The 10513-nt window shown below is 46.1% G+C and overlaps 1 protein-coding gene across 1 annotated transcript; it reads left to right on the top strand.

The window, feature by feature from the left end:
* Window positions 1-586: 586 nt before the first annotated feature.
* On the top strand, window positions 587-8400 carry CHRNA9 (cholinergic receptor nicotinic alpha 9 subunit). Its single transcript, XM_004608011.2, has 5 exons — window positions 587-650; window positions 1180-1325; window positions 3444-3598; window positions 4582-5114; window positions 7859-8400. The coding sequence occupies exons 1-5, from the start codon at window positions 587-589 to the stop codon at window positions 8398-8400; spliced, it is 1440 nt and encodes a 479-aa protein (XP_004608068.2).
* Window positions 8401-10513: the final 2113 nt, after the last annotated feature.

The following is a 10513-nucleotide window of genomic DNA, read 5'->3' on the forward strand; positions in this document are numbered from 1 at the left end:
CCAAACCAAAGGAAATAAATAACTTTTTAAAAAAAGGGGGCTGGAGTGATAGCACAGCGGGAAGGGCGTTTGCCTTGCAGGCAGCTGACCCGGGTTCGAATCCCAGCATCCCATATAGTCCCCTGAGCACCGCCAGGGGTAATTCCTGAGTGCATGAGCCAGGAATGACCCCTGTGCATCACCGGGTGTGACCCAAAAAGCAAAAAAAAAAAGATGAGTAGTCACCCATTCTGTCTGGGAGAATCTTGGAGGATACTGAACTCCTGATTCTTTTTCCCTGCAAGTTTCATCTGAATCCTCCCCTCACTTGGGCCAGCTCCCGCAGACCCACAACGCTGGCCAGACCCGCCTGGGTTCCAGTCATCTCAGCGGCTGGATCTGTCCCAATAGCTCCGATTACCTCGGGGAGGGAGGGTTGGTCTGATCTTGGGACCTGGGGCCCACCGGTCCCTGCAAGCCTCAGCTTACCATCTGATGAGGCGGCAGCCTGGACAGAGGGATTGCTGTGGCCAGGTCCTCCCTGTTCAGAGACGGACGTGGACGGTCACGCTGTGCAGCCTGGAGTCTATAAAAGCTCACATCAAACATGCACCGGCCCCCGTCCTGTATCTCCTTCTACTGGATTTTCTTCGCTGCCTGCAGGCTGAGAGGTGAGAGATAAGTGGATGGGGGGTGGGGGGGGCGACACCTCAGCTCGTTGGTCAGGTGGGAGGTGGCGTGGGCCCGGAAAACAAACACCAAGTTGTCAAAATGCAAGGAAGACTGCTGTGCTTTTAAGCGACCTGTTCTAGCCTGGGTAGACAGCATTAGAAAAGCAATTCTTGTGCTGGAGAGATAGTGCAGTGGGCAAGGCACTTGCTTCGTCTGTGGCTAACCCTAGTTCAATCTCGCCTATCGAGTATGGTCCCCTGAGCACCGCTCCGGATGATCCCTGAGCACAAAACCAGTCATAAGCCCTGAGCTCTGCCAGGTGTAGCCCAGGACTATCCCAAAGTTAACTGAAGCTCAGATAAACAAAACTAAACTAGGCGTTGCTAAGCAGGGCTAAACTAATTTCAACCAGGCCACGTCTCCTGCACTCTGGGTGTGTCCACAGTCGAAGCTGGCCTTCCTCCACGCCGGACCTGTCTAGTCTATACATGGCACTGAGTGCCCTTCCCTGCTTCTCTTTCTGAGCAGCGGTAGAGACAGCCGATGGAAAATACGCTCAGAAGTTGTTTAATGACCTTTTTGAAGATTACTCCAATGCCCTCCGTCCTGTAGAAGATACAGATACCGTCTTGAATGTCACCCTACAGATCACTCTTTCTCAGATTAAGGATATGGTGAGTAACGCACAGTTGTCACGGGGGTCTCTGAGAATGAAAGCAGCAGTGATTTCTAAGGAAGCATCTCTTATTTTTTTCCTTTTTCCTAAATTTACGCCTCAACATGGATATCCTATTCGCCAAACCAGTCCCCGAAGTTCCAGCATGCCCCCCGACCCCCAGAGACCCCTCAGCTCATTTCTCCCACCCCACTTTGTCTCAGGTAGTAGTCAGCATTTTCACCAAGTCTACGGGCTGGGCTTTCTTCTTTGCCAGTTTGCTCCCTTAAGTAATTCACAGACCAGAGGTGAGTGAAACCATCTAGCTATTGTCTCTCACTTCTAAAGGAGGTATCTGTTTGGGAATTTGAGAACGAATGAGAACAGAGAGCTCTGACTGCGAGCTGGAAGGAGAAAGAACGCTGGCTGAGGCTACTGCAAAATTTATTTCATGAGCTGTTATCCAACCCTGCCCGTCACCGATCACCACAGATCAGCCGAGCCGAGGTGGTGTTACCTATTGCTTGATTCCATTGCTAGGCAAAGTTCTGAATAGAGCAAACACCAGAGACAGAAAGCAGAGAGTATATCATGCTAAGTGAAATGAGTCAGAAAGAGAAAGACAGACATAGAAAGATTGCACTCATCTGTGGAATATAGAATAACAGAGTAGGAGACTAACACCCAAGAATAGAAGAATAGTAGAAATAAGTACCAGGAGGTTGACTCCATGGCTTGGAAGCTGGCCTCACATTCTGAGGAGAGGGCAACTTAGAAAAGGGATCACCAAGTATAATGCAGTCGGAGGCCATGCAGGGGAAAGGTGATGTGGGCTGAATGTGGTCTAGAGACTGAACACAGTGGCCACTCAACACCTCTATTGTGAACCACAACACCTAATGAGAGAGAGAGAGAACAAAAGGAAATGCCCTGCCATAGTGGCAGGGTGGGGTGGGGGGAGATGGGATTGGGGAGGGTGGGAGGGATGCTGGGTTTACCGGTGGTGGAGAATGGGCACTGGTGAAGAGATGGGTTCTCAAACTTTGTATGGGGGAAACATGAGCACAAAAATGTATAAATCTGTAACTGTACCCTCATGGTGATTCACTAATTAAAAATAAATAAATAAATAAATAAATAAAATAAAGCAGAGAGTAGAGTCAGGGGCCCGGAGGGGGGCTGGTGATAGATTGACTCCAGGATTTTCTTTTCCGAGTAGACGCGAGTGATCTGGAATGAGATGAGTAACGGTTCATGACAGTGAGGCTGCTGGGCTGACAAGACAGCCCTCGGGCTGGAGCACCTGCCTGGCTGGGGGACACCCAGAGCATGATCCTGAGCAAGACAGGAGCCCCTGAGCACTGCCACAGGGGTCCTAGCAGCTCCCAGCACAGCCAGGCCTGAGAAGCACCATTTCGAGCAAACCCAGGCAGAGAGGCCCCAGAAGCTCTCTGAGCACTGTTTGGGGGACCCCTGGAAACAAAGGCCTTGTGGACACATTGCAATTCACTGACTTGTAATTTAATTTTGAATTTGGTGAGTTTTGCGAGCCGGGAAGGTTGTCAGGTAGCATCTTCGTGCTTAAATGTATTAGGAAATGACCTTCTCATTGTAAATATTTTCTGACTTTCTCAGTCAAGTGTAAGCTTAGTTGATGAATTTTCAGAGAAATGTGGGCGACTGTTCTGTGTGAAGAGCATATTTAAATATTTACCTGCTTTATATTCTGAAGACTAAATCTAGCAGAAAAACATGGGATCTTGGTGGTGAGTCAAAGGAACTCACCACTAGACAAGCAATCACTTATCAGAAATAGGTGAATTCAGGGGCTGGAACGATAGTACAGTGGGTAAAGCTCTTGCCTTGCCTGTGACCAATGTGGGTTCAATCCCCAGCATCCCCTGTGGTCCCCAAGCCTGCCAGGAGTGATTCCTGAGCACAGAGCTGGGAGTCAGGCCTGGGCACTGCTGGGTGTTGCCTCAATACCAAAAAAAAAAAAAAACCCAGAATAAAGGAAAAGAAAGAAAGGTGAATCAGTTAGTTCAAATGCCTGTTGTGCGGAAACACATCATAGGGGTGGAGGGCTCTCGGTCAGCGTCTGGGGGACGGTCACATCCCACCTGGGCCCATCGTGCAGGATGAAAGAAACCAAATTCTGACTGCCTACTTGTGGATCCGCCAAACCTGGCGTGATGCCTACCTCACGTGGGATCGAGAGCAGTATGACGGACTGGACGCCATCAGGATCCCCAGCGACCTGGTGTGGAGGCCGGACATCGTCCTGTATAACAAGTAAGTGCCCTGGCATGGACGGCTCTTGGGAGACAACTCCTGATTGAGCAGGATTTAAACGTAATGAAGGACTAGGGTCATAGACCAGGGGTCATGGCCCCAAGTGGCTTTTCTCCCTGCCTCTACATGGTCTCCTGATCACCACTGGGTGTGGCAAACACCCCCCCCCCCAGAAGAGGCCTGGCGATCCTTGGCACCACGGGGCCTCACAGGTCCCCGCCTTCAGGCCTCCGAGTTGAGCTGCAAGCCCCAGCTGACAGGGAGTCGTGGGGAGGGGCCCTTGGACCTCCTGAGCATTTTGTGGGTGGCTCCATCTTGGACACATACAAGAAAAAGAATACCCGTAGTGAAGGGAAATGTGGGGGATGAGGTGCCTTAAGGAGAGCACCCGCCCATGCTCGTCAGCTCTGTAATACTCCGATGAACAGTCACAGGCCTTCAAAGGGCCGTGCTGCCTTGCCCCTCAGAAACCTGTGCCTCAGTGGGTTTCCTCGGGCCGTGGGGACAAGGACCCCCGCTGAGGGGCTGGACTGAGAGACACACAGTCGCACAGCGCTGGTACTGGGAGTGCAGGCTTTGGCCAGGCTGGTCTCTCTGAGGCCTGAGAGGGAGGCCCGAGGGCCTCAGCCTGTCCTCACTGTGGTCTGTTTGTGTCCACATTTGCACTGTACCAAGGTGCCAGTCCGGTTGGATTCGGGTGCGACCTGCTCCAATGTGACCTCTTGTCACAGGGATGTCCCCAGTGTTCTGGGTGGATGATGAGAGGCCTCAGTTCCCAGGTACAATGTGCCAAGAGCAGATACTCTCACTCACCTATGGGTGAGGGCCCAGTGGGGGTGGGTGACTGCCTGGGGCGAGGAAGTCAGTGAGTCTCTGGGCAAGCCACTTGCATCTTCCTCCCCTGCCTCCTGCCACACACACACACACACACACACACACACACACACACACACACACACACACACACACACACACACACACAGGGCCGACGACGAGTCATCAGAGCCCATGAACACCAACGTGGTCCTGCGGTACGATGGGCTGATCACCTGGGATGCCCCGGCCATCACCAAGAGTTCCTGCGTGGTGGATGTCACCTACTTCCCCTTCGACAGCCAGCGGTGCAACCTGACCTTCGGGTCCTGGACCTACAACGGCAACCAGGTGGACATCTTCAATGGGCTGGACAGCGGAGACCTGTCGGACTTCGTGGAAGACGTGGAGTGGGAGGTGCACGGCATGCCCGCCGTGAAGAACGTCATCTCCTACGGCTGCTGCTCCGAGCCCTACCCCGACGTGACCTTCACCCTCCTGCTGAAGAGGAGGTCCGCCTTCTACATCGTCAACCTGCTCGTCCCCTGCGTCCTCATCTCTTTCCTGGCTCCCTTGAGCTTCTACCTCCCAGCGGCCTCTGGGGAAAAGGTGTCCCTGGGGGTGACGATCCTCTTGGCCATGACTGTGTTTCAGCTGATGGTAGCAGAGATCATGCCGGCCTCGGAAAACGTCCCTCTCATAGGTGAGTGCCCGTGTCCCCGACACGTGAGCCTTGCTTGGCGGTCACTGAAGGGCCTTCAAACGCACAGACGAGGTCTGTTTCGAATGCAGACAGGTGGGATTGAAAGCCCTTAGCAGCACAATGAGCACACTTTTTAATTAGCATAAATAAATTTATTAATAAATTTATTTATTTATTAATAAATAAATAAGGTTTTATTTTTTTTTATTTACTTATTTAGCTTCATTGAATCACACCTGTGAGATAATTACAAGCTTTCATGTTTGGGTTACACTCACACAATGATCAAACACCCATCCCTCCACCAGTGCACATTTTTAAACCCTTAGTAGGATGATTCTCATCCTTCACTGGGTATAACAGGGGTGGTAACACATGGATCATGAACATCATCTAGTGAATTATATTCATCTGATAATTATGGTAATGTTTTCTTTTACTCCATTAATATAATAAATTAGGTTTTCTGATGTCGAGCCTCTTTATATTCTTGGACCAAACTTCACTGTCATTGTCACTGTCATTCTGTTGCTCATCAATTTGCTTGAGCGGGCACCATTGTGAGACTTGTTGTTATTGTTTGTGGCATATCTAATATGCCACGGGTAGCTTGCCAGGCTCTGCTGTGCGGGCGAGATACTCTCGGTAGCTTGCCAGGCTGTCTGAGAGGGGCAAAGGAATAGAACGGTAACGGGTAGGCTGCGTTACCACTATGCTATCGCTCCAGCCCCTGGACCAAACTTATCTTTATTATACAAATTACCATTTAAGGTACCATTGGTACACTTATTGAATAAGTATTATAGGAAATTCTCAATTACATCTATATAATAATTGGTTTTAATATTTTCTTGTTATTTTTGGAATCAAGGTCACATATTGCTTCATCAAATAAAGTGGGACATTGTTCTTATTTTTCTTTTTACAACAACTTGCATTTCGATCTGTTCTTTAAAAATTTTGGTAAACTCACCTATAAAATCTTTCCCTTAGAGCTTTTGGTGAGGTATTTGGAAAAGGAATTTGATTAGTTCTCTCTCTCTCTCTCTCTCTCTCTCTCGGGTCACACCGGCAATGAACAGGGGTTACTCCTGGCTCATGTGCTCAGGAATTAATCCTGGTGGTGCTCGGGGAACCATATGAGATGCTGGGAATCGAATCTGGGTCGGCTGTGTGCAAGGCAAATGCCCTACCCTCTGTGCTATCACTCCATTCCCTCTTTTGAAGTATTTTTTCTTCTTACACAAATTTATATCTTACATATTCCTAGAAATTTTATCTGTCAAAGGAATAGTTGGGGGTTACTTATAATAATATTTTGTTGTCTTCTAATTTTGTGTTCTATTGTTTCTTCCATTGCACTTCTTTTCTCTCTCTCTCTCTTTCTCTCTCTCTTTCCTCTCTCTCTCTCTCTCTCTCTCTCTCTCTCTCTCTCTCTCTCTCTCTCTTTCTCTCTCTCTCCATTAGTGATTGCATCAAAAGTTTATTGATTTTCTTACCCTTTTAAAAGTAGCTGCTTTGGCTTTTTCCATCTGCTTGTTTTTTATGTTTTTGGTTTTTGCACCCTATTATTCCTCAAATTTCTACCTTTATCATCAGTTTCCTTTCTTAGTCATCCTTTTTGGAGCTTTGCCTTATGCAATCACAGTTTAGAGAGGACAATGACACAATAATGTGGTCTTCTTCCCCAACCAGAGAGACAGCACAGGATGCTGGCACATCACCACTGAATGGTCCTTCCAGCCCTGCCAGGAGTGACACCCCCACCCCCACCCCAAGCACAGCACTGGGAGTGTCCCTGAGCACTGCTGGGTGTGACCCAAAACCTGAAAAGAGAAAACAAACAACAACAAAAATCCCGGTGTCTCCTCGATTACCCAACAGAAACAGGCGTTCTGTGAGCAAGGTCTGAAGACAATTCTGAGAACTGGCCAAACAACTGTTGAAAGAGATGAAGGTTGTCCCACTGAGACCTCTGCGAACACTCACAAACCTTTTAACTCATTCCCCGTGCTGAGTTCTCACAAGTATTGTCTCAGTGAAGCCCATGCATGAGAGATCATTCTTTTATACCCATTTTACACAGAAGGGGAGGAGATTTAGTTGGTTCAAAAACTTTTTTTTTTTTTGCCACACCTGTCAGTGCTCAGGGCTTACTTCAGGCTCTGCACACAGGGATCACTTCTAGCGGGCTTGGGGGACCATATGGGGTGCTAAGGATCAAACCCAGGTCAGTCGCATGCAAGACAAATGCCCTACCTGCTGTACTCTAAGTCTGGCCCTGGATTATAAAACTTATCCCCTAATATTATAATGCAATGTTACTTCAATTTTAAATGATTTAGTCTAAAAGGAAAAGAAAAAAAAACCCTAAAAATAAAGTCACGAGGCTAGTAGTGAGTGACAGAACTGAAGTTAAAATTTGGAAGTGTGATTCAAAAGTCTATCTATATTAGAGGGGTAAGGCACTTTGTTTGCATGCAGCTGACCTCAGTTTGATCTCTGGTACCACGTATCCCCTGATCACTGTCAGGAGAGATTCCTGAGCACAGAGCCAGGAGTCATTCCTGAGCACTGTTGGGGTTAGCCCTCAAACAAAGGTCTATACTAATCACCATCAGTGCGGACAACTTCCTTAACAGTATATGGTTTCTTTGAGTGATTATTTTGTTCTGATGTCAAACCTAAGAATAGGTTTGTTTTTTTTTTTCCTAAGTTGTTTGTTGTTCATACTTTCATTCCAGGCAAATACTACATAGCCACCATGGCCTTAATCACAGCATCCACTGCCTTGACCATTATGGTGATGAACATCCACTTCTGTGGGGCTGAGGCCCGGCCAGTGCCCCCCTGGGCTCGGGTGGTCATCCTGAAGTACATGGCCAGGATCCTCTTCGTCTATGACGTGGGGGAGAGCTGCCTCCGCACTTGGCACAGCCCGGAGCAGCATCGGTCCCGGAGGCTGGAGGGCCCCTCCCCAGAGTCTCATCTGAAAGTGCCCAGGAACCAAGACCTTTTGAGAAAGAAGGAAATGAATAAGCTCTTCAAGAAAGACTTGCGGTGCCCACAGGAGAAGTCCCAGGACACCGAGAGCCACTGTGCACGCTACCGAGCGCTGACGAGGAACATCGGCTACATCGCCAAGTGTCTCAAAGACCATCGGGCCACTAACTCCAAGGGGAGTGAGTGGAAGAAGGTTGCCAAAGTCATAGATCGATTCTTCATGTGGATTTTTTTCATTATGGTGTTTGTGATGACTCTTTTGATCATAGCAAGAGCAGATTAGGGCTGTACTGTAAGTCGGGCATGGGCTCTTACTTTACACGCACCGACCCCAGTTCCATCCTTGGCACCTCATATATCTGAGGACATCGGGAATGATCCCTGAGCACAGAGTCAGGACAAAACCCTGAGTATCACCAGGTGTGGCCCAAACTTCCTCCCTCCCTCAAAAGCAGCAGATTAATGAGTATTCAGTATTTGGGGATAAATCAATAAAATTCCCTGTGATTTATTTTAATGCTTTTTTCAAGTGAAATTTATTTACACTCATGCATATGTGAATACATACATGTACACAAACTATGTATATATAAGATATAATATGATCATGCCCTTGACCTTTTATTTTTAAAAAAATTTATTTTCCCCTTACATCTTACATAAACACTACGGTTTACAAAGTTGCTCGTGACGATTTGTTACAGACCTTCAATAGACCAACACCAGCCTCACCACCATTGTACCTTCCCACCACCATTATCTTCAATTTTTCCAACCACTCCTTAAGCCTGCGCCAATAGCAGGCCCTCCCTCAATTATTTATTTTATATTGCTTGTTATAATTTGCTAAAAGAATGATTAAAAATGTTTCCTCAAAAACTTTGGTACATCTATACAATGGAATACTATGCAGCTGTTAGAAAAAAGGAAGTCAAGAATTTTGTAGTTAAGTGGATGGGCAGGAAAAGTTTCATGCTGAGCGAAATGAGTCAGAAAGAGAGAGACAGACATAGAAAGACTGCACTCATCTATGGTATATAGAATATCAGAGTGGGAGACTAATACCCAAGAACTGTAGAAATAAGTACCAGGAGGTTGACCCCATGGCTTCGAGGCTGGCCTCACGTTCCGGGGAAAGGGCAACTCAGAGAAGCGATCACCAACTACATTGTAGTCGAAGGCCATGTGGGGGAAGGGAGTTGCGGGCTGAATGAGGGCTAGAGACTGAGCACAGCGGCCACTCAACACCTTTATTGCAAACCACAACAGCTAATTAGAGAGAGAGAACAGAAGGGAATGCCTTGCCACAGTGGCAGGGCGGGGTGGGGGGGAGATGGGATTGGGGAGGGTGGGAGGGATGCTGGGTTTACGGGTGGTGGAGAATGGGCACTGGTGAAGGAATGGGTTCCCGAACTTTGTATGAGGGAAGTATAAGCACAAAAGTGTATAAATCTGTAACTGTAAAAAAAAACAAAAAAAACAAAAACAAAAAATAAATAAATAAATAAATAAATAAATAAAAAGCAAAGTGAAGAACACACAAAAAAATAAATAAATAAATAAAAATAAAAAGAAAGGTTGAGAAGGTTTAAGTAAATTAATTAAATTGATTACATGCATTTAATTGTTAATAAGAGAATAAGAATATGGTTAAGGGACATGGTAAAATTTTAAAATTATTAAAATTATTTAAAATTTTATTAAAATTATTTAAAATTATATTAAGAATATTAAATAGTATTAATAGGGCTCCAGAAAATAAATGTAATAATTAAAATAAACTATGTAAAAAGCCAAATCACATTTATAAAAAAAAGTCAGTGTAATATAAGTAGAACAATGTTGCTGTTGTGTTTCTGAGAAAATAAGCATTGTCATACCAAAATGTATACTGCTTAAGGATAAATGGTTTATTTCATCAGAAGTGTTTCACACATTTAAATTTAAAAGTCCAGATGACCTCATAATGATGTGTTCTCTGTCAGATAATGACTTTAACTTTTTTTAAAAAAATTAAATTTTATTGAATCACCAAAAAAAAAAAATGTTTCCTCAAAAGAAAGTCAGTCATTCAAAAGATGATCAAAGATTGCTTTGAGAAGCTGTATGCCACGAAACAAGGCAACCTAGCAGAAATGAATGAATTCCTGGATCCCTATACCTCCCAAGAATATTTGGAATACTGAATAGACCTATCACTATCTAGGAAGTTGAAACGGTAATCAGAAATCTCCCCAGAAATAAAAGCCCAGGTCCAGACGGATTCACTAGTGAATTCTTCCAAACCTTTAAAGAGGACCTGTTGTCAGTCCTTTTCAATCTCTTTCAGGAAATTGAAGAAACAGAAACACTCCCAAACAGTTTCTATGAGGCATATGTCACTTGATACTAAAAGC

This window comes from Sorex araneus, chromosome 5 (genome assembly GCF_027595985.1).
Source record: "Sorex araneus isolate mSorAra2 chromosome 5, mSorAra2.pri, whole genome shotgun sequence".
Lineage (NCBI taxonomy): Eukaryota > Metazoa > Chordata > Mammalia > Eulipotyphla > Soricidae > Sorex > Sorex araneus.

Bases quoted from the DNA above. Each gene is read 5' to 3' on its own strand.
- CHRNA9 (XM_004608011.2), top strand. From the start codon at position 587: ATGCACCGGCCCCCGTCCTGTATCTCCTTCTACTGGATTTTCTTCGCT. The intron at 651-1,179 runs GTGAGAGATAAG...CTTTCTGAGCAG, and splicing joins CGCTGCCTGCAGGCTGAGAG to CGGTAGAGACAGCCGATGGA. The intron at 1,326-3,443 runs GTGAGTAACGCA...CCCATCGTGCAG, and splicing joins TTTCTCAGATTAAGGATATG to GATGAAAGAAACCAAATTCT.